The 24,478-nt window shown below is 47.2% G+C and overlaps 2 protein-coding genes across 5 annotated transcripts in view; both read left to right on the plus strand.

Annotated features, from left to right (window-relative positions):
- Positions 1–688: 688 nt before the first annotated feature.
- Positions 689–3,238, plus strand: Sqh (myosin regulatory light chain sqh). The gene is made up of 4 exons (XM_076430879.1): positions 689–842; positions 1,981–2,180; positions 2,400–2,613; positions 2,697–3,238. Exons 2-4 carry the CDS (start codon positions 1,991–1,993, stop codon positions 2,815–2,817), a joined length of 525 nt encoding a protein of 174 aa, XP_076286994.1. The 5' UTR covers positions 689–842; positions 1,981–1,990; the 3' UTR covers positions 2,818–3,238.
- Positions 3,239–3,834: 596 nt separating this feature from the next.
- Positions 3,835–24,478, plus strand: part of LOC143212242 (uncharacterized) — a 76,754-nt gene continuing 56,110 nt past the window's right edge. For 2 of the 4 annotated variants that reach the window (XM_076430847.1, XM_076430848.1), the window contains exon 1: positions 3,837–4,763. Coding sequence is in view for 2 of the 4 variants with exons in the window: in XM_076430845.1 (XP_076286960.1) it covers positions 11,572–11,651 (80 nt within the window). In the remaining 2 variants the exon portion in view is untranslated. Of the gene's footprint in view, positions 4,764–11,544; positions 11,652–24,478 lie in introns of all 4 variants that reach the window. The other 2 variants (XM_076430845.1, XM_076430844.1) reach the window with 2 other exon arrangements.

The raw sequence follows: 24,478 nt of genomic DNA on the forward strand, positions 1-24,478 counted from the left end.
AGTTTCAAGAGGACACCGCGATAAAGCGATAGAATTAGAGAGAAAACAAGAAAAGGTTGCCGAAAGATTATAGACAAGAAGAACGACGAGTTAAATTTATTTCGTTGCAATTATACTTATAGAGAACACCGTAAACGCGATTACGAAACGCGCGGCAACTATATCGGGTCCTCGCGCCGCCTTATAAGGCGATGCTTTCGCTGTCAGTAACTTGCTCCAACTACGGTATCTGCAATGACGTGTCTTCAAAGGGACCATCAAAGTTCCACAAAAATAGTCTCTTCGAGTCTTGGATACCGTTTCCGTCCGAAATCTAACGCCGTAGAAATCAAATCAAACGATCAACTTTCAGAATTTGTTGTGCTTGAATCGCGAAAGCTGTGAACTCGTTTCTCGGGTAAAATGATTCACCGAATTTTCCCGAATACAGTGGTGTACGCTTTATGGTACATATTTTAAATAATCCAGCGAACGGAGCACCGTTGCCGTATCGATTTTCTTGGATGTTTCGAAAAATGTAGCTCATGCGACGGAGCAGATATTTTTCCTAAGGAAATCGTTAGAGATTAAGCGAAATCAATTCTATTTTCGGTGGAGAAAATAAAATAGTTCGGCGAGCGATGGGGTGTCGGCAGTGATCGAATCGATTGACCCCATAAGGTGTTCGAATGGTTGGGTTGAGAACCTCTGTGACAGACGATCCTTTCACAGATGGCGCTACCCGTCCGGGTGTGGTGAATAACCATAGAGTGACGCGTAACGTGAGTCACAGTAGCGCACGAGTCTCTGTGCAGTTCTGTATTTCGTGACACTTTCTCCAGTAGAAGTTTTCTATTAACCAGGTATGTAAACATTCATTACTTTGTCCAAGGTTTCTCACGTGGAACACGCGACCTATTGTTTAAAAATCGCGACGGTATATCACGGAAGGCGTGAAACATTTGACAGCAGTCGTCTCTCTGGAAGGGCGGCCATTGTTTACTGTGTCCTCGATTTTTTACTACTCCAGTTACTTCCCTTGGCTTTTGGAAATGTATTTTCATAATTTTCCCAGACAAAAAACATTGAAATTTGCGATTCACCGTGCTTTGCGACACGCGTGGAGCCTTTCTCGCGAAGAAGTTATCCATAGTCAAATATAGCCTGTACCGATATAGCCTAGGGAAAGTTTGCAGACAAAGAGCCACAAAGTATAATTAGAAAATCAAAATGCACTGCTGGAGCACGATTCCTCGAAGCTCCACTGCGCTGTACATTTACTTGGCAGAGCTACGAGAAAAGTAACATCGAAAGCTATCGATGACACGAAACTTATCTCCCGTATCGATGAGTATACAGTCCACGTTACAATGCTCTACTTCAGCTTTTGTTCTCGCAACGATTAAACATTAAACACGAGTCAAGTTTAGACGAATGAACTCATCGGTGGACTGCGAATGTTTATGTAAACTCGATTTTCAAGAGAAATTAGAGAAAAGAAAAGTTGTAGAGAAACTTGTCTGCTAGGTTATAGTTATTTCTTCGTTGCAGTGAAATATTGCAAGAAAATGTCAATTTATTCGCGAGTAAGCATATTTCAAAGTCGTCGTACGGTTAAAGAGTAACGTCCTCTTTATTGTGCCAAGCAGACGATCTTATTTTTATCCTGATATCGATTACGCTGCCATTTCCCGAATTAATCATCTAAAAATAAATGATTCGCTTCGACAATAAATAATAAACGAATAAACGAAAGAATAAACGAAACGTTCCGGCAATCTTGTTCTCACGGAATCGATCGAATCGATTGTCGAATTCGCATAACCTTATCGTGCAACGTGTTTTTGGTAATTTTTTCTGTCAAAGTTCGGAGGTTAACATTTGTAAAAAAAATGAAGACAGCTCCGGAATTTAAAAGATCATTTAGGGGAGAGAGAGCTTCAAAGAAAATTCTCCAAACTGGTCGTACAAAGCCAGCTGAATCTTTATTTATACTTACAGGGATACCAACATGTCCTCCCGCAAAACTGCCGGCCGTCGTGCAACGACGAAGAAGCGCGCGCAGCGCGCCACATCCAATGTCTTCGCGATGTTTGATCAAGCTCAAATCGCTGAATTCAAAGAAGCCTTCAACATGATCGACCAGAATCACGACGGTTTCATCGATAAAGAGGATCTCCACGATATGCTTGCCTCTTTAGGTTGGCTGAAATTATTTACACGTTTCGTTTATGTCGAAATAATATGATAAATCAATGGCAAATTTTGTTCAAGCTGATCAATGTAATTGTCTAGCGAAAAAAATGTTAAAAGGGAAACATTTTTTTATTCTCGAGGTCATATTTTCAATTTTTCCACATTTGTTTTTTTATGATAATGTACGTTTTGATCGTTGTGGTTAAAGAATGATAATATTTTAGGAAAAAATCCAACCGACGATTACTTGGAAGGCATGATGAACGAAGCTCCAGGGCCAATCAACTTCACGATGTTCTTGACGTTGTTCGGCGAAAGACTTCAAGGCACCGACCCGGAGGACGTGATTAAAAATGCGTTCGGCTGTTTCGATGAAGAGAACAACGGTCATATAAACGAAGAACGTCTCCGCGAGTTACTGACGACGATGGGAGACAGGTAATGCTTCATATGTCCAACTAAAATTCGATTGTACGATAAAGAAAGAAGACAAAGTCGGTAATTACTTTTTCTCATTTAAGATTCACGGACGACGATGTGGACGAAATGTATCGCGAGGCTCCCATAAAGGGATCGATGTTCGACTACATCGAGTTCACGCGAATTTTAAAACACGGAGCTAAAGACAAGGACGAGCAGTGAGGCAACTCGTGGAATCATCTGTACTCCGTATTTGTGTGATCGATTGCGCGGAAAAACGCGCGTCTATATCGTTGCAATTGTAAAGTTTGAAATATTACTTGTATTTTGTACATCCTCTATTAATGAGAATAACCGAAAATCTAGAGTTTATATTATTTTTTCGAACGACAGCCTTATATCACACTGGAACATGTCCTGAAAATGTGTAGACTCTCGAGATCATGTATACCGCGTTCACCGTATTTATTTCGAAGGAAAGAAAACAAAACTGGAGACGAAACTCTAACATATGTCTTGCCATAAGTTGCGCTCTCTGAAGAGTTAACGAAACCGAAATATGTAATATATTATATGCTACATGGATCTGTAGCCGTTGAAAAGTTGGCATTTATATTTTAATATACTATTGTACATCAAAAGAGCGTAGTGTCTTTATAACCACTCTATTCGACGTTTCGGCGATGCTTTGTGTGTACCGGGAGACACAAATTTAATTTATCAGATTTCATAAGTCTTTCCGATTTACCACGATTAATAAAATAGGCGATGCATTGTTTTTGTAGTTTATTCGAATCGATCGTAAAAGTATTCATTTCTGTGGAAAAATACAATCTGTCGGTAATGACGCAGGGAAACCTTGTACCGTTGATCGCGCTCGATAATCAAATATTTAAATTGTACCTGCACTGTCACTTTCCACCATTTATTGTACGGATGGATTGGTTAGAGTATCTTCGTGGTTCCCAGTGTATCGTAGAAAAGAAAACAATGTATACATACCTCTTTCTCTTAGAATAGCTACATAGATATCGGGAGAGAACTAGAATTGAATTTTCATTGAAAGGAAATAAACGACGTAGGAAGTTGTTGAGACAGGGGGTGAAATACAATCGTCGAGAACGACCTTCGGCGAAAATGTTCGAAAAGTGGCCTGGTCCGACGATCGCGACCGACCGAGTTCGGAGCGTTCTGCGTCTGCGCGCGGCCGTTTATGTACAGTGTATACGCGGAATAAAATCCAACGAAGCCGCAGTATCATTTCCACTGGTGGCGGAGTGGGGTCCGGCTCGTCTGTTGGTTTCCACGGTTCTACCGCTTTCCCTGTCGCGTCCTTTCGCTCGGTGGTTGTTTCGTTCGACAGTGACTGTAACAACCAACAACAGAGGACGTATAGCAGGTGGATAGGATACGCATAGATTGGGTGGCAGTGCATCCAGGAGCATCGGCGGTGGCCGATCTCCTCGTCGATTCGAGCCCGGGATCGCTCGGAAATCGCGACACAACTCGTCCGTCATCGATGATCCACCGTGGCTCGCGCGGTGTGTTTACCAGTTCGGTGGATGATGTTGCCACAGTGAAGCACCGTGTGCCCCGTGTAGTACTTAACAATTAGTCCGCGATCATTCTCGGCCTGGTGCCTGGTGTCTGGTGCCTGGTACATATATATCAGTGAAAGAGTTTCCTCGGGGCAAAGAAACGCCGACTCGGGACGGTGAGGGAAAGAGAGAATGAGACGAGGGACAGCAGAAGCAGAGGCCGAAGCTGCCAGCCGCGAATTGGGTTACGTCCCGTTCGCCTGGCGACGATATATGACGCAACGACCACCCTTCGCGAGTACCACCGGTCCTCGTAATCTTCTCGTGTCGCTTTAACTGCGACAGGACACTCTCTCGCCCGTCCCGTCCCGTCTCGCGTCGCTTGTCACTCGGGACACACGCGGAAATAATCAGCCGTCGTGTGTGTACTCCGTACATGCGACCAGCGACCAACTATCCCCGCCCCGTCGCCGCTTCGTTGCCTCGTCGTCGCCCCGCGTCCACTCGATTGCGCAGCTAGTTTTGGAGGTTAGCCGATCACGATTGAGAAACTCGAACGAAAGCGACACCCACCGAGCGAGCCAGCCGGATCAGCTGTTCCCCAGGACGACCTTTTCGCCGCTACCCCCGGTGAGTCTGCCTATTTCTTCTCTTTGTCATCGTTCGTTAAACTGTCAAACCCCACCGAACAACGCGGTCCCTCGTCCTTCGGTCACTTCCGGTTTCTCTTTCGTTTTATCGATGCATCTCCGAACCCAGGACCCCCCATCGCGCCACCAAAAAATTCCTTTCGTAACCTCCCCGTTTACTGCCACTTCCTCATCCGCATATCGTCTCTTCAACCCTTAGCATTCTCCTTCAAACGCGTAGAACAATTGACATTTTATTTAGGGACACATACGAGAACGTTCAATCATTTGTTTAAGGAGATTCATTCTCGAACTAGGTTGTACTACGTTCCATTTCGTATAATTGTATCGGGATGCAACTGCGTCGTACATTGTTGAATTTATTTTGAACCGTGAATCATGGGGCGTACTTGATCGAGAAATCATCCCTTTAACGGGTTACATTCCCTCGAATTGGACTCGCGCGCTCCCACTTGGGCGTTCTCCTTGACGTTTCGAATCTATTGCGCAATTGTTGCAACGTTCTTCTACTCGCACGTATAGTCGATCGTCTCCACCGAGTAATTAGAGGCTCGTGACCGTCGCGCAGTGTGCTGTAGGATTTTTCAACGAGGATCGGCGCTTTTGTTCGATTAAGTTTCTCTCGAGTTAGAGCAATTCGCTGAACGTGGGGGAGGGTTGCATATATATTGTGCTCGACTCTGAAGCGTACCTCGTCAATTTATACTCGAACTGCGCACCGCGCGTTTATTACGACGCTGGAAAAATTCATCCACTCGAACCAGATATTTTCATCGTCGACAACTACGACTATTCGTCCGTCTAAAATGCTTGTTTATACCTTTTTGAACTTCTTACGTTGTGTAACGAAGCTAACTTTTTCAAATAATTGTATTGTTCAAATTTTATAGACATTTTTGAAAATTCGATAATTGTGTCGGCAGTTGTTCATCCTTGAAAACGAGAAAACTAAACTAAAGGTGGTTATTGTGTTGTGCCAAGAGAAAGCATAGAAATTTTCTTTTACATTGCAATCTTAAATGAAACTATTAGATGACGATATTATGGGAGACTTGTTAGTTCTCAATGAAAATTGCTGTTTCCGTTGAAGGTTCCATTAAAAAGTGTTTAGCCATGTTCCATAGATTTCTTAAAATTATGCAATAATCACCGGTCGGTAATGTGTTAAAATCGTTTACTTGCAACAATTAGTGCAAATTACAAGGAAAACACCATACGAAATCTAATTTAGGAACAGAGTAGGCAAATGCGGAGTGGTTTGCTTATTCTTCCGCGAAAGATTATTACGTCCAGAAACATTATTTACGCTGTGACGATCGCTTTCGAGCAATCCTGTAGGTCTTGTGTAGTAAAAATATATTTTTAGAAAATCCATACGCGTGTTTTTCATAAATATTTTTCAGTGTACGATCAAAATGTATGCACATCACATGTGTATGCACAGCTTCCCACGTTGTTTAACCTGTGCGTTTGCTCAGTGTATTGTAATGTACACAGTTGAGTTAAAACGTTAGAAGTACATAGTTGATTGCAATAGCGGTTTAAATGTGAAGCAGTGAAATAAAGGGAATATCGGGAAATGGCTCGCGCAAATAGAAGGACGGGAATATAATGGAACGTAGCGAAACAGGAACTTTCACAGAAATAATGGAGTTTCTTTTCCATGTTCCTCTGCGATGGACACCTTAGTTAGCGGATTTTATCCGTGACATTATAAACTGGTCTGTGCGATCGTAAAATCGATTGCCTATAATTGCGAATGTACGCGACGTCCACCGATGAAAATCCAACGTCAACAAATTAATAACACCTCGGTGCTACGTCTTATACAGTAACACCAACATTAAAATACGGATTTCAGATTTCTCGGAAGATTATACATAAATCGATTCGCGTTCGAGGCATAAAAACATGCGCTGAAACGACGAAGTACGGCGTTATCGAACGTCTTAGGAAAAATTTCATGTATTGACACAAGTGTTGGAACAGTGTGGGAACCGTTTATAGGAAACGGATGCTGCTCGCGTTTCGCTGCGATCGTCGAAAAATTTCCATCCGGGACAAACGTTGTGTCGCGTTTCAAGGGGAACTGGGAATTGCAAATGGCTGGGCCCGTTAAATCGAGCGTGGATAGTTAATATCGAAGCAGTAGACGGCCGGGCACGTGACTATGGATGATAGCGTTGTCGAAAGGAGCGTCGCACGTTCTCTTCGAGCTGAGAACTCGACTCGACGTACGTACAAGAGTCCTTTCATGCGTCTCTGTAAAGTCTAGACGCTAATTGGCAAAGGACGAATTGCACGGCGAAAAATAGATCTTTGTGAGACGGATCATTGTGAAACGAACTGCCATGCCGGCGCGGAGCGTCCAGCAGCGTTTCATCGAATCGCAAAAAGCGCAAAGAGGTAACCGTGTACGTTGCGTATGCTCCACGCGTAACACGATCCAACGCTCGAACAACCGGTCGCGTATCGCTTTGATATTGCGTAACGGCGTCCGCGCGACCACGGAACAATATTAACGCGACGGTGTTACGAATTTAACCTGTTAACCCTTACGCTGCCAATTATCTGTCGCTTTTCGTCATTATCGAAGCCGATCCTCGCGTGTCCCTTCCACGTCGGTGCAGAATATTTCAAGTTGTCTTTAGATTTCAATCTCTTGGTCTCCATTTTTCACACTTAAACAAATAGTATTTTTCCAATAACAATCGAAAGAGGTTACCGTAGACATTAATTTCTGCTCTCCACAGTTTGAATAAATTGTAAATAATGAACAGGTGATACCAAAATTAATCTGATGTTTAACCTACTCATTCTTAGGAGTAATTTCTTGGTACACGACTGAAATGAATATCGCCCTTACTAAATGGGCTGTATAATGCCTGCAGTGCATGTGAGTAATAAGGTCTTTATCTTCCAATTGTCTTTTCCATTTTCCCTTTAGAAAAGCGAGGAGGTAAAGACGTGGAAAGCTTTGTTCCGGTAATAGCAGCGATGACAGCGAGATAAGAGCGATAATGGTAACAGCGAGATACGAATAAAGCGCTCGCGCAGGACAATGTAGTTGTGAGAAACAAATTGAATTAAAAAAAAAAGGGGCGAATGAATAAAACACGCGTTCCTCGACGATTTAACTGGTCGTCCCGGTTAGCGGGTCAATGCGTCTGCCGCAGGGTTGTGCCGGCGGTCCCAGTTTCCGTGATTCGCGAGCGAAATGTGCTCGGCGGGATCGGTCGGGAAAAAGGTTGCGGCTCGGCAGCCGTTCGTGCTTAATTAAGAAATTACGCGCGGAGAGAGTAACAACTTGTCCCGCGAGAAGTGCTCGCGGCTCGATCTCGGAGACACGTACGCCGTTGGGAACGAAGTATAAAAGAGAGAAGAAGTTTTTTGGCGGAGAAACTGGCCCCGGAGCCCGTCGAACAGGAAGTCCGGCTGATCGGTATAAAGTTACGCACGAAATTAAGTCGTGGGAAGAAGTTTTGTTATCCGTCGTTTTTCGTGAGCCGCACCACCTGCAAAAACCAGTTCTCAGTGGAAGCGGTATTAGTAGTAGGCTAATTGCGTCCGAGTCAGGGACGACTCTAATACACGTCGGCCACGTTTCCAAACAGGTCGCTCCAGATACCGATGCGACTGCGAACCGGCTAATACGTTTAACTTGGAAATCTGTTATAGGCGATTTCGCGTTCTGTGTCGCGAATCCTCGCGACAGGCCGCTCGGCTCGCGTGTCGCGGTGTTTCGCTGGAGACGTCTAATCCGCTCGACCCGCGGCTAATAGTTTTATAAAATTATCACCAGCTTGCGTAACCAAGCTCCGTGGCTCGATCGACCGTAACACCGTTGCTTCTGTAAACCGGACGCCTCTCTTGCCGCTCGCGTTTCTTGCCGCTCGCGGACCTTTGCCTAGATCGCACTGCTCTCGTGACCCATCCAAATTGGATAATGAAACTGTACCACGCCCGCAATCGTTCCCTTCTAATGCTCGCGTTTCCCCCCGCTCGACCCTTCGCCAGCCGCGCGGAGTTACACAATTAGCTGCTCGGGATCACCCTATCATTCCTCTGGTGGTCCGGCGAAACAAGCTTTGGCCGAAGCAAGAGGTGCTCGTTTCCAAAAACAGAACGTATCTGCATGCAATATTTCAATCTTCAACATCCTGAGATTTCTGGGAAATCTCTTCGAAAGACGCGAAAGCATAATTTTATTAAAAAATTGACATGCACTCGGATCTTCAGGTAGCTATTGCAAAGCTCCAGCCACATTTGCTAACATCCCTGTTCACAGCCAATAACTCCGCGCACGGGAGATACAGAAATTGTCCCATGTCGTTAGTATATGTATTTATCTGTATAACTCGCGGTCGGAGAACCAGCCGGGTTAACAGGTTAAACATATCGATCCGAGCTGAAAAGATACATTTGAATGAAATTGGATGTCTGCGGTGGATAAACCGCAGTTCGTACCAACCTCTGTTTTCTCTCCCTCCCTCGGAAAACGTTTCAATAAAAGTTTAACCGTCAATTCCGAGCGGCTGCGTCGTTCCACCGTCATATCGAAGGACGTTCTAACTAGTAACGCGTGCGTGCCGCGAGAGCTATAAACGAAGTTAGGCTAGCTTCCGAAAGTTCCGTCGCGTTTCCTCTTGTCTCGTAATAAAGATCTACGGTGCGGAGCTGCATATATGCCGAATATTTTTCAACAAACTATGTACCGGTGTTTGTCCTATTTTAAACCGTAATCTTATTCGTCGCAATCGCTGCACAGATAAATATTAATCATTATTCACCGGCTTAAGTTCTCCACATAGTTATCTATATACTCGCGCGATTAAAAGTATTTATGCGACCGCGGTTATCTCCAAAATGGGTCATGGCTCGCGCAAACTGTCGCACCTCACGCAGAAAAGACGTTGTACTCTTTCGGGACAGTAAGATGCCGTGTTTTCCGATATACCAAGAAAATATTAGCGGAACGACAGCCTCTTATCCGCGACGCTTGAGGTAAAGTTCAAGCAAATTGCCTCGCGCCAGTCGCATGACGATCGCGCGAGCGGAATGATCGACGAAGCACACGGTGACCATGTTACGCCACGTGTGTGCTTCGAGCCGCGAAATCAACTCGCGGAACATCCTCGCCGGATCGAATGCGATCCAGCTTGATCCCGGCTGAATAAGCCGTCGATCGTTGATCTTATCGAGACCGTATCGCGGCGATCGTGCTCGGGAACGTGCAATCATGTTGTTTGCCGCAGCCTGAAGTGCGCCGTATTAACTCGTCGAAGAGGCTCGATCGTGTAAGCCCGCTAAAATTATCGCGAACGCGAAGCTGCGATAATAACGCGAGTTTAGGTCAATCCGGTCTCGACGACATACAGTGGATTCCTTTCACTGAATTTCATACGGATAGCGAGTCCAATATGCAGGCTACAATTTTTATTGTTCGAGAAAACTACAAGTCTGATTATCTGATTTGAAATTTTAAAAAAACTTTTTCAAAGCCATGCTTCTATTAAAATTATTAGATTATGTATTTAATCAAACAAATTAACTTATTGAAGTTTTATTAACACAACTATGAGCACACACTATAAGTATGGTTTTTAAAAAGTTTTCTTTATATATTTTATTTTTTCTACTTTTATTGCCATCGGAAGCAAGTGAAGAGGCTTAAAATTCGATTACAAGAATTGACGCATACAACAACACGGCAAGTTGATATAAGCGTGGTAATAACCAATATATAATTTCGAGTCTAAATGTTCTCGGGTCGAGGATTGGCGGCTGAGCGAATTACCATTAGCGTCGCAGTCGGCCACGTTGAAACGATCCACGAGTATACCAGTATTTTCGGATCATCGTCGAGCAGCCATGCATTGTTGTTCCTCGTAGAGCTGCCAACCTGTTTCGTCGCTCGAGCCCTAATTACCTCGATCGCCGCGCGATAACGCGGAATCGCATGCTCGGGACACTCGATTGACATTTTTTTCAAGGACGACCGACATTCCCGACGCGCTAGCTGCCATTTCCCTTCCCCTGCACGAAGAAATGTCGCGATTCTTATTGCTCGATCCCGAGTGCGCGTACTTTCCCCTTCGCCGACAGTTATACATAGCAATAAAAGATATACGGGAGGCGTAAAAAGTTTTATTATAATAGTCATTTCTCGTGCACGATACCGTTCGGCAAGGTAGTTCCTCGAACAATCAGTTCAAAGTCTTTTCGTGGTGTCTTCGTAAAATGCACAAAACCATATTTGCTAGTTAATCTGAAAGACAGAATTTTCGTTGCTCGGAATTAAATCCAGTAAGGGAAGCCGAATATCTCGTGGACCCCGTCGAGCTTGGAATTTGAAAATGCAGTTTGCGCGTCGTTCGGCGAGGAATTTGTGTAGAAAAAAAAATTGGTTTCGACCAGGACGACTACGAGCAGCTAGATCAGGCAGACAAGCTAACCCACTGTGCGCTGGGTAAACAATTTCCGCGCGAAACGGTCGCGGCCGAGCTATATCGGTCCGGTATGCAGGTTCGTGCGCTGTACATCGTCTTTCTCCAAAGCACGTTGGACTTGGTCTAGCCGCGATACAATCTCGAGCCAAAATATATCCGGGTCAGCCGGCTCGTGTTAGAGAACGAGCGGGTTAAAGTTTGGTGTGTCAGGAGGCCGCGAGATGTCTAGACGCCGCGACGCTACGCGTCGATGCGAACCCGTGCGACGACGATCCTGCAACCAGAGAATCAAAAGGATTGATTGTGTTCCAGTGTTCGAGTCCAACGAGGTTTCCTACGATGATAGAATACCAGTCCTTGCCGATGCAGTACAGCGGAGTTGGGCAAAAATTTAATCAACGATTGAAGAATAATTTTGGGTATAATGTACATTTTAATTATGTCCTTAATTTATCCGAGCTGTTTGCCTTCCGATCAAGCTGGTTAATCGAGGTCCTACTGTATTAATTTAGCCGAAATTTCCCAAATCCTAGGAAGATGATAGAAATTTTTGAAACGCGTCCCAAGTATCTAAACAATGCGAAGAAACATTTCAGAGACGAGTGTTGACAATTGTTTGGATTCGCGATGGCCTTGGAGAGTCCTTTGAAGGCGAAACCTTTAAATGGAACTCCATAAATACATTTGATTACGTATTTCCACGCTTGCATTCGTGTCGGCACAATTTTGTTAAGTGTATCTATGTATACGACCACCGCCACTGTACATCGTTAGTGATTTGTATAGGATATCGCGGTACGAAAGCTCATTAAAATCGAAGTCGGACGGCTGGGGTTCTTCCGTTGGTAGACCAGGCCGAGTGTCTGACGTCGAGAAGGTCCTGCTGCTCTCTAGATGGAAAGAAAGTCTGTACAGCGTTGGATGCCAATAAAATGTCGTGAGTTAGTAGCGATGGGGATGCTCTCCGCGTTTCGATAACGAAACCCGAAAGCGGCTCGTAGATAGACTCGGGGGATGGTAGAAGCCCGGCTCTCCTATAGAATGAACGACGCCGCCGATTCCACCGGGGTTGGTCTCGTGGCGCGCAGGCGTCGTATCGATTTCTTCCTTTGCCTTTGTCAATGCCTTTGCCTTTGCTTTTACCTTTACCTTTACCTTTACCTCTGCTTTTGCATTCGCTATCGCCGTGCGTGTACACAAGAACCGACCAGCCGACCGTCTCACGACCGTTCCCTCTTCCTGTGCAGCCCACGGTCACTATTATCGCGGGGGATGCATCGGCCGAGCACTATGCGGGCTTTCCCGACGATTCCCTGTATGTATCGATAGTGTTTCGATTTTGCACCCTGTACACGACAGAACGATTATATTTTACTTGAAATAGGGGTGGTGGGAATTTTTTCAAAAACGGAAAAGAGTATCTTTAGATTTAGGATGTTTTGGAAGAGCTTCGACGAAGCGAAAGTTCGCGTTATTGGAGGTCTGTTTGCGCCTCCGATGATGAGAAACGGTTTCGATAAACGGCAGTCGAAGCAGAACGGAAACGAAACGGCGGATTCGACCGGAAATTTGTTGACCGTGACAAGGTGGCGAGGGTGACTCGCGCTTTGTAAGAGAAATCCGCTCGATCGCAGCGTTTCGCACCTCGACCCTGTGATTCTTGAACGCTCGAGAGTTTGGGAAATGGGATCGACTCGCCGTTGGTTCGAGTTTCGACCCCGACTGGGGTGGGCTTCCGCGCTCCAACCCCTTGTTCCCAGGCCGTATGGCCTGTTCCCTCCAATTGCGGTGCATCGTGCGTGGGCGAGTCCATGTTGATCGTTACTCCCCGGATTTATTTGCGATTTCCCCGGGGACCTTTCGAGCATCCTAGTTTCCCTTAGCGGTTCTGTTTATTGTCGTGGATGGACCAATGATTTTTTCGCCGGTTTGTATTGTCATACTTAACTGTGAAATAATCGAGTAAGTTGACGACGAGGTCATTATTTTTGAAAACCGGAGGAATTCGCGAAGGGAATAGAAAACAGAATCGGACGGGGGAAAACGATGATGGGACCAGTTGTACGGTCCCATGGTCGATAGCGGAGATCCAATCGACTGTCGCTTGCCAAGCGTGGCCGCGATTCCGGCCAGAATGCGAAAAGTATGCGAACTACGCGGTATGGTTGCGTCGGATGGCAAGACGGTTGGAACGATCCCCTTGGCTGTCCACCGTTTACCGTTGATCGTTTGCCGTTCACCGTACACCGTGCACCCCTTGGCCCGCCGCTAATTGGAGCCAGCAGCCAAGCTAAATCTCCCGGTAGCGGCGCAGGTATTTGTACGGGCAGCTTCTTCCGGTTCGTTAACCGAACGAATCGGACGAGTAGCTCTCTCGGCCGCAAATCGCAGCCTGGCGCACCTGTTCGCAGCCTGCGAAGCTCTGATCGGCTCTGCTCGGCTGAGCTCGATCGGACACGTCGGTTTTCGAGGGTGGAGCGACAATGAAATTCGATAGTCTCGGATAACCTATCCGGTGTGCGGCGGCGGCGGATCGGTGGGTTCACGGGTCAGCGAGTTCGCGACAATGCCGAAAGCCGGACAGGGATAGTCGGTCGGCGATCAACGGGGAACCGGAGGATAGAGTGAACAGAGAGAACAGGGAAGAGGAAGGGTCGAGCGAAAGTGTGGCGATCTTTGTGTTAAGTGGTTGAAACTCCATGCATCCTGCCCATCCTGTCTCCGAGACTCGAACGTGTCGTTGCCCTGTCCCAACGCTTTGCAACGCGTTACGCGGTATTGCGTACCTACGCGCAACTCGATCGACCGACTTAGTCCGCTCGCCACTCCTCATTAACTTTCATTAACGGGTAATCTTCGGTTCGATACGGAACCATTAGCCGTCCCGAGCCTGCAGAGGTTTCTCGGGGCATTAACCCGGCGGGACGCGTTCAGGGCCTTTCGCAGGAAAGTAATGATCGTGCTCCATCTTTCGGTATTCTGCGCTCCGATCGGTTATCGCTGTCCGAACCGGGGCGAGTCGATACATTTTGATTTTACACTTAACGTACAAGAAAAATCCGCCGTCTACTCGTTACACGTTATAAGCATAGCTTCTTGCACTCGCAAATTCGTTGCGGATCTCGCTAGGGTGGCGCACCGTGATTGCGCTGGTCAGGCGCGGCGCGTGTAACGTGGAATGTACACACAACAAACCGTACAACACGGCATAGGTGGTCATACGTACCGCGGAGGGTCGGTAGGCGTGCAACAGTGCCGATGCAACTCGCGCGGCGTGGATCTTTCTCGTCAAGGGCAAACATTTTGATCGATACAGCCGCTAGGAGGAACACGGTTTCAGCCGTGTTACCAGTTACGACGCAAAACGGGCGCACACAGAGCGTGCACCCACGTCGGTACACCGGTGTAGCATATACAAGTGTGTATCGTGGGCTCAAGTCATTCGCCAGAATTAGATCGAGGCGGGCGGCGAATGATGGACGTCCGCGTTTCAAATTCGATACGTGCATATACGCGCGCGATGCCTTCTCGCTCGTTCTTTTCGGGCCGTTTAGGTTCGCGTGACGCATTCCCGCTCGCGATCCGAGACCAGCTCCGTTCGAGACCAGGCGTTCTCTCCCGTTATTAACGAGATACCTAGCATCCACCGGCTCCGTTTTAACGACGCTACTGTGCGCCTCTCGAGTGCCTTCCCCCTCGTTCCTTTGTTCCCTTTATTATCAAGCCATCGAAATCGCGCTCCGCTCTCCGTACGATTACTCGTCTGCTCTCTCTCTCTCTCCTCTTGTCCGCTCTCCTCGTCTCACCTCGCCAACTTCCGTCTACGCGAGGCTTATGTAACGCGTCATCCGCGTTCTCTCGCACATCGCATCTCGCTCTCGTCGCTTTTCGATCTAATTTTGACCGTTGCTCTACGCTTCTTCCCGCTAATTCCGCGAGCTTACGTTTTCACAGCCCGCTGGATCGTTCGTCATTCCGCCTAAACGACCAACGACCCACTGCGAATTAGGCTGCGGTTCTACCGAATGCGATTTTCCCGGGAGTACCGTGCTCTCTCTCGAGGTGCTGCGGAAACGCTCGTTTTCTTCCAATTCCGTCGAATTAAAGCTCCATCAAGAGAGGGTTCGTTCCGGCACAAGCAAAAACCGGCGGACCCGTCGCGTTGCCTCGTAGCTGGAAGTGGATACGCAATGGTGTTTCGAACTTGATGACAGTCGCAGTTTGATCGTCGAGCTTCCGACTGGGAAGCGGCTAATGAGCGCGAAACGAATCCGAAGAGATTTCGCGCGGCGAACCTGTCTGCATCCACTGGATATATAGATAGAACAGCAGGCATGGAAAGCACGCGGCAACGCACGCTTCCGCGACCGTAAATTAGGCGTAGCGAGAGTTGAATTAAATCGTTGCACCGGCCATTTGAAACGTTCCCTCGCCCGGACCACGGTAACTCGGAGCAAAGATAACAGATTCCCCGATAAGATCGCGATCGCTCGCACGATTATTCGGGGATTACGGGTCTTCGCACTCCGCGAACCAACAAGAACTGCGTCGCTTCTCGAGACGACGAAAACAGAACGAAATTTTTCGAATCGTCATTGCAATAATATCATTTTTATTAATATGTATTGAATTTCTGTACGAAATAAATATAGGTTCACTGAATCATTTTCTAGTTGAACGTAACAGAATATTACAAATGTACGTACAAATTAATTATTTGGCCAGAGAACTCGGTATTTAGTTGGTCCTTCAGTGTTTTTTATGACCTCAAATATCCTTTGTGGCATTGAGTCTATTAATTTCTCTAAAGTCTCTGATCCGATCGGAGACTTATTACCCGTTGCGTATTGTTTGCCATCGCTGTACAATTTTCTTGATAAAATGCCCCATAGATTTTTCATGGGGTTAAGGTCTGGACCTCTTGATGGCCAAGGTAAAACCTCAACTTCTGCCACCTGAAAATATGCTGTAATTGCTTTACGACGATGAATTGGTGCATTATCGTGTTGGAAAATAAAATTCGGACCAACAATTCTGTCATCATATTCGTCTAACGCATATTCGAACAGTTCTTGGTACTCTTCCGCGTTGGCCTTTGGCGCAAACCACATGATCCGAGTTTTACCGTTGTAGCCGAAAGCTGCCCAAATCATCACGCTACCTCCTCCATCAGTTCTGCTCATTCTAATCTCTCTCTGATCACGCAGATCATTCCAGTAATATCGGAAACCGCGTCCGGACATCACAGGAAAATCACAGTTTTCTCCATTTTTCCGTCCATGACATACGATCCTGTGCAAACTTGAATCTTTCATGTTTGTACAGCTTGGTGAGAGGGGTCTTTCCCCTCTTCTTCGGTATCGAAGCGTCTTACTTGTTTTCAAAACCTGTTGCACACGTCGTACAACTGGTAAATTTAATTTTCCTCTGATTTGAGAAGCGTACAATTTATTTTCTCGTGCTTCCACTGCGCCCCACCATCTTCTAAGCTGCGCGAAACGGGGTTACTCTCTCGTGGGATATACCTTAGTAAGAAAATGCCTTTTCAAAATATAAACAAACACTACGGTGTGTTCCACGACGCAGAGAAATCATTATTTCGGCCACTGTAGCTTCATTGATTTTCTTAATTCGTGGAGACACACGCATTCGTCGTCCACACGCATCTGCAAATTGAATAACGCCTGATGTCAGTCCGGAAGCATGATTTTTTTCAATTGAAGCTCGCGTGACGTTTCCCAGGGAATACCCGCGCTCGTCGTTAACAAAGATGGCACGTAGGATGACCGAAGCGTTCAGGAAATTGTCTCGGTGCGCTGACCCGCGTTCACAGCTGGATCGAAATAACTTGGCCTGGTTCGTGGAACCATCGAAATCCCTTGAAAGCCTCTTCGTCGACCGATTCCGCGAGACCAGACACATCTTCCGTAAAATTTGCGATTCACCCGCCGCACCGCGCCGAGTCGATCGCGGACCGCGTTTGCTATATTCCCTCTTGCAACGTGCACAACCTGCAACCTGCAATTTCAGGCGAGACCATCGCCGCTGCACCGTCATTACATCATTCGTTCATTATCGCTCTCCCCGTGTTTTCGCGTTTTTTCGAACTTTCCTTTCAAGCCGAGACCGGGCGACTTGTGAATGAGCTTCGCCGTCTCTCCCTCTCACGCTCTCTCTCTCGCTATCTTTCAGCAATTATTCCGTTACGCGTTGCCATCGTGACTGCGTCGATGAGTCACGCAGGCGGACTGTGTACGCACCTTACCAGCCACGTATATTCGTCAGCGTCGATATCGAACACGATTCACGTACGATGCCAGTTACACGACTCGGGACACGAGACACAATCCACCAAGCTGAATGATCGACCGACACGCGTCTGCCTCCATACACTCGCGCAGTGTGTCGTGTCTTTGTTCGGCCCGTGTTTCTCTTATTAATTCATCTCTCCCAATCATCGCCGTACCTATCACACGCCTGTGATCGTAACAGTCCCGCGAAATCAAAGTAACTCGCTCGATCTTCTTTAAGCATTCACGAGGAAAATGTGTACGTGTGTGCAATTTAATGTAGCGAACTTTCCCTCCAACCTAATGTACAGGGTGTCTCGTTTATGTGATAACAGAAATATCTTGAAGTTACGAAAAACATTAGTTAACAAAAATTGTTCGGTATGAAGGATACAATCATATAGTCTCATTTTTTTTAGGACTTGAATGGTGGGCAGGGAGGATTTCAAAGTTAAATTAAGTTTTTTGAATGGTATGTTCTATTTTTTGTACCATAGATCGATAGAGTATCAAATTCTGAGTATAAAAGTGTGGAACCTCATATGTGCTACACCTAATAGTTAACGAGATATTATCCAAAGAAGAAAGAAAATTGTTTCTCGCCGAGAGAAAATTTGGACGCGTCCATTTGCGAATTTCATCTTTCTGTTCGCTCTTCGGGACGGTACGCTGACGAATTCGACTCTCGAGAGTAACTCGCGGTAGTTTTCCTCCGAGATGGACACGTATCTTACGGATGTTTTATCGCCGTTCAACGTAAACGTTCGCCGACACCAAAAAGCCTGAACGGGGCGAGGTTTTTCAAGTTTTACGGTCTGGAGGAGCGACGTCGCGACGGGCACTCGGGTTTGCGCGGTACATCGGTAAGGGAAAGGGGACGTAATCGAATAAGAAGTGGGTTTTCGCGAGCGCCTCGGCGCAAGGTTCGCGGGGTAGCTGGCAATGAGTTTATTGGATTACCTCACTGCGCGACGCATCGCTGCAACTTGACCCGACCAATTCCGCCGGTTGACTCCGCGCGCCCACGCCGCGCCGCGTCAGTACCGATGCACCACCACTGCGCCACTATTGCACGGCCGAAGATATTCGACTAGCCAGCCGGAGCGGTGCAACACGGTTGGCATTCCAAACGACCCGGTTGCTCGAGACTCGAGAGACGCTCGTTCGTCTCTCCTCTTCGACCAGCTCGAACATGCCGGCCACGACCGGCGTGAAATCGATCCGCGACGAGCAAGAATTTCGATCGAATACTTCCTCCCCAGTATCCAGTATCCAGTCTCTAGCAACTCGAATTCCGAGGAAGCGAGGAGAGCAGTCCGCCGGGCAAGAACGGGAACAACGCGGCTGCAGCCATTCGTTACTTCGTTTCTTCGGCGGAAACTGCAACCCGCAAGTTTCTAATTCAATTTTACGGAACGAATCGCGAACGAGCAAGAACGCCGGACGCTCCTGTCCGCGATGTACGGGGTGCGAACGATTCGAAAAGTAGCGACGCGCGATCCACGTGAAAAACCGAGCCGAAAGAATACAATGAAGATTTTTCTCGCGAGGCTTGGTTTACTGGAAGAATGAACAATTTTATTCCACGTTTCCGGCTCATTTTTTTCCGTCGACTGAGTCGGCCTGAATGGTGCCGAGAATAGTGGGACACCTCGTATAACGGCGAGCCGACGTTGAAGAGATTGAAAAATCCCGCTTTTGTCTCGGATAAATCTCCGGAACGCGTTTCTCGGAGGGCACCGGGGAAAAAAGGTGGGAACGGAGACGAGAAAAACGGGCCGTTTAAAATCGCGCGACGCAGCCAGTCAGCCAAGCCACAGACGTGGGAGAAAAGAGTCCAAGGGGCTCGATTGCGCGAGCACGAGGAGGGTCAACGAGAATGTCGCGTGCACGCGTCGCTTGTCGTTACGCCACAAGTCGCGATACCTCCGCGACCAATGTAATCGCGATACATGTATGCGTACCCTCTTGCGCACCTGGCCCTCTACGCTCGACAGCCCTTGGCGTTCCGAGCGTTCCCCTCGACGACGAAAAAACCTTTCACGAATGCGAAACACGCGCGAAACGTTTTGCGTCTGACTAATCGCGACGGCGATCCCCTACCGAACGGCGCGAGACGACAACCCGGCGTTAATTCGCGTCCGTTGATCCGTCGCCGATCATCCCGTCACCTAAAGCAATCGTCGCATCGCTCGTCTTCGGTCAGTTTAGGGTTGCTCGGATTGTTTCGAACCCCTCACGACCTCGACAGTTTCTGTCCGTGCCGATTTTCAGCCAATCCGTACCGGAGTCGGGCATTAATCGATTAAAATTTTTGTCATGAGACTGATTTTGATTAATGTGTACGATTAAAAAAAGAAATCATCGTAAAATCGACCATTGGATTAATCGATTGATGAAGTTAATCGTCAACCGTTGGTTAAAAGAAGAAATTGTCGTTAAATCGACGATTGGATCGATCGATTGATGAAGTTAATCGTCAATACTTCATTCAATACTTCCATTGTATATACATGCAATTTCCTCTGGCAAATAATCTATGACGAGGCAGCTTTAAGGAATCACGGAGGGTTGAAGCGTAATTTGCGAAGTTCTGTGAGAGATCGAGGGGTGAAAACGATTGTCGCGATCGTTTCGGGAAATTTTTCCAGTTTTGCCGGGACGGTAACGAGGGAAGTCGTGTATAGGCGAGGTAACGCAGCTCGAGTCGATCTTTACGATAAGTCGAGGGGACGAGGCGACGAGACGCGCGCCGCGACGCGCGACGTCCCCCGGTCGGACGCGCATCTTCCTGGTTATAATGCCAGCGGACAGCGTCGAGAAGCATAGACGTTCGCTGGCACCCAACCAGCTGTCAGAACCCGTACGGGTTCATCCGCGCGACCCGACCCTGCTTCGGCGATACGGTGCACGATGCGCGATGCACGATCCACGATGCAGACGACGTCGCACGGATATTTCGCAATTGCTCGAGAAGATTAATGTCGAGAGGCCGAGTGGCGCGCGCGAACCAACCACGGCTTCACCGGTGCGCTGACATCACGACTGTCGTTGCCGTTGATTTTTTCCAAGAACTACTCGATCAAACCGTCGAAACTTCCAATTGTATCTTGGGAAAGGAATCGGACGTTGATCGACAGCGGAGAACGCGCGGCATTCGTCAGACCGCAGCGACAGGATACACCGAAGATCCGTTGTCCAATTTGCAGACTTCAGTCCGCTGTCCACCGCTCCGTTTCGCGATAATTAATCAAAACCGGGACACGGTAATACTGCAGAAATTTATCTTACTCCAGTTCTCTCCTCGTTCGATGCTTGTGCTTTTCTCCGGGTTCGAACAAGAAGATTCGTTGTGTCGTCGCTGGTAGCAGTCAACCATAAGTTATACATACTTGCTACAAATTAACTGCTTGCGTTACTATTTACTCGCAGTCTTTTATGTTTTAGTATTAATGTGTTTCAGCTTATAAGAATGACAAGGTTCTATTTATTTAGATTTTGTGCAATTTTTATCCCAGTATGTGGCTGGATAAACAAAATTTATCGAATCAATATCCACGTGAACAACTTCATAATTTCGAAAATTGTAAAAAGAAACAAGTCTCTAACTCATCGGGAAGTTATTAAAATCAATTGCAAAATTTGTACCGATCAGACAGACAGACAGACAAGAAAGCGAGCTAATAAAAACGTGGTAAAATATAAAACAATAAAATATATCCTAGAACAAAAAGGAAATGTGTAGTTTAAATTATAAATTGTATTCAAATTTTTGAATCATAATTTCTGGAGTGCAGAGAACGAGCCCACTAGAAACATAGCGACAATTTACGTTTCTAATAGGCTCGTTTTCTGCAGTCCAGTAACAACAGTAATAATAATGCCACCGTCGGATTATTATTCATGGCATATCGGCAGTCCGGATTGCAAAGAATGGAAGGTCGCCGTTCCATTCGGCCCTGCTTATCGATATATATACGGTACTTTTGTGGGAGACCGTACAATGCTTCCGATAGAGGCGTATGCAAAGTTGTGTTGGTTGGAACGCGGCCGGATGAATTGGGTCGTGCCGAACAACCGATTTTTAAGCAAGAATCGGAAAAAAACCCGTTTTCCCCTTGCAGCGCCCGCGAGCCAGATTGTCGTGCACTATTTTACTCGTCTGAATACGCGATCTAGAAACTAGAGGCTCGTCTGCGTCCTTTCTCGCGGCGATGCTCGCAGCATCCATCCTCCGCGTGCGTCGTCGATGTTCATTTCTCTCCCGAACAGACCAGTCAAAGCGGTTTCGAAAGAGCACGCGACACGGCCCCCATGTAGTAAGTACTACGATAATAACAGTAATTGATCTCCCGAAGGGTTTTTTTCCCCGAAGAACGTTAACGGGTCGAAACAAGGATCGCACGCAACTCGTTTCCTTCGATTTTGCAAGCGACAGTCCAGCTTTGTAGCCAAGACGGTGCCCGGTACAATGTTGAATAGCGCCTCCCGGTTCGAAAAGCGACGATTCCGCGATCGCGGAAGTCTCGCGCGAAACAACCCCCCTTTGTTCGTCTCGTTTCACAACGTAAACGCTGGGAACTGTGCTCCCGTTGGCACGGGTACAGAATTAAATGAAAATCTCGGAGCGCGCTTCCGTCGTATCCCTTAACGAATCGCTCTTTGTGTACATTAGCGATCGTTTTCCCTCTTATTCGCTACACGGAGTACCGGGAAGGGTCCGCGCGCGACGCCCTCGGCAGCCGAGGGTAGCGATTCTATATGCGTTTCGCGACAAAGAACCGTTCAAACGCTCGTTTACGGCTGCTTCCTGGATCGCGTCGTCGTCGGCTCATCCTCCTGGCCATCTAACTTTCCAAACTTTGAATCCTCTATTTTTATCCCGCGCGGCGTTTCCCGTTTCGATAATGCTCCTCCGTCGATTCGGCAGCAAAAAAGCTTCCCTCGATGCAATTTTCAAAGTCCGCGGAATCGGAGTTGGGCAAACATTTAGTCAACGACTGACGAATAACTTCAATCGTTAATTGGGAGAATAACGGTTAAATTTCTACTTTAGTCGTTAATTGCGATTAACGATTACATCCCTTTCAGTTGTAATCGTCAATCGTATAATTGATTAATAAAACATCGAAATGAAGTACGGAATCCAAACTGTATGAATACTGAAAAAAATAACATGTAAATTAAACATTTAGATCCTTATACTTAGAACTAATTACAAGTACATACATTGTGGAAAAAAATTTTTGCTGAGATATATTTCTGTCAATTCTCCATCTCCGCTCTCTGTCTCTATCTCCCTCCTTATTACGATTTATAGATAGACCGTGTGGCGATTAACTCCATCAATCAATTGAATCCGTCGCCGATTTTTCGATGATTACTTTTTTAATCGTACAAATCAATCTTGGTTAAAATTTTAACCGACTAATGCCCATCCCTGCGCAGAATACACACACACAGAGAGAGAGAGAGAGAGAGATCGCGAGTTTAATCGCGCGTGCATTAACGGTACAGGTAAAATGAAACCACCGAGGAAAACTCTGCGCCAAGACTTACCCTCTTAAATATACGAGCATGTTCAATGAAAAACTTATCTCGACCGAAGCTGCAGCGTTGACTTGTACAAAAACCGACGTCATTATCGTACGTACGTGATGGCCGCGGAAGCTAAGATACGTCGGAAAGCGGAATACGGCGGAATAGAGATTGCACGGAGGAAGGAGGATCGAGAGGGACTCGTCGCGACAGGATCAAGATCACGATCGCGAATCCGCGCGACGCGGGAAGAGGGAAAACCTAACGGATCTCGGGCAGCGACATCCGTCCGCGCTCGTTGGTTTTAATGGCGCGCGGACTGACAGAAAAGTCAATTACTCCGGTCGCTAATAAGCCCAGGAAGCGTGTCCTTCGACGTGGTAGCAACGCGTAATAATCGGTTACAGTTTCCGTCCGTCATTCTCTTGGTGCTCCTTTCTCTCGGTGTTCTTCGCGTTGCGCGAGACCGGTTGCTCCGCTCTCTCTCTCTCCTCTCTCGCCTCTCTTCGCCTTCCGTTCCCTCTCGTCTCTAAGTCTCTATTCCTCCTCTCTCCTTTTATGCTTTTCCTCTGTTCCTCTTTTTTCCACGCTGCCGACGTGTCTCTGTCACGGGCATTAACGTAACTGTAGTACCGGCCGGGCCGGACACCGTAACACGAGTACGAGCACGGCTCTTCTTCGTCCCTCGTGTTGCGCAGCGTGCAGCGTGCACTGCACGCGCAAGAATCCACGGATGCACGCAAAGTCGACAGGATTACGCAGCCGGCCGCGGTGCGTATCTCGCGGCGAGCCTCCTCCGTGTCTCTCGCACGCTCATTCGGAGAGCTGCGAGCAGAAACGGGTCTCCACCGCGGATAATTAGATATCCAGTGTCATTCGCCGTGGTTAACTCGGCCGGATTTTTTCTTCTCGCCCCAAAGCTCCCGCGCCAGCTCGCTCGCCTTCCCACCCGACCGCGCGACGAAACGATAGCCATTCTTGAAACCTCGTTCATACAATCGCGAATACACGAACAACAATATTTTATCTTGGACAGAAACATTTTATGAATCGTCCGACGTCACGGCAATCACACGTTCCGATCGCCAGTTTTACGGGCGGTTGGATTTTCAGGGTTACAGGCATCATTTTTCTTGCGAGCGCGTCGTCACGCGAGTTCCACGAGGCGATGCTAATCCCGCCCTCGACACTTCATTCAGCGCCAGTTACGTACCCGGTAGTCCTTTGAAAATCGAAGATAAAATGTGTCCGAATGAATGTAAAATCGCAGCTTCTGCGCAGACAGTCCCGTCTTTTGGAGCCTTCACCTAAAAGACAACTGTTGCGGCGCTCTTTGTCATCTCGTCCCACTCGAAGTCCATCGACCGACGCCGCTGAAACTAGTACGACTGCTGTTCCTCTTCTCGTTCCTGTTATAT

The sequence above is a fragment of the Lasioglossum baleicum genome, chromosome 9, assembly GCF_051020765.1.
Source record: "Lasioglossum baleicum chromosome 9, iyLasBale1, whole genome shotgun sequence".
Classification (NCBI taxonomy): domain Eukaryota; kingdom Metazoa; phylum Arthropoda; class Insecta; order Hymenoptera; family Halictidae; genus Lasioglossum; species Lasioglossum baleicum.

Bases quoted from the DNA above. Each gene is read 5' to 3' on its own strand.
- Sqh (XM_076430879.1), top strand. From the start codon at position 1,991: ATGTCCTCCCGCAAAACTGCCGGCCGTCGTGCAACGACGAAGAAGCGC. The intron at 2,181-2,399 runs GTTGGCTGAAAT...ATAATATTTTAG, and splicing joins CGATATGCTTGCCTCTTTAG to GAAAAAATCCAACCGACGAT. The intron at 2,614-2,696 runs GTAATGCTTCAT...TTCTCATTTAAG, and splicing joins CTGACGACGATGGGAGACAG to ATTCACGGACGACGATGTGG.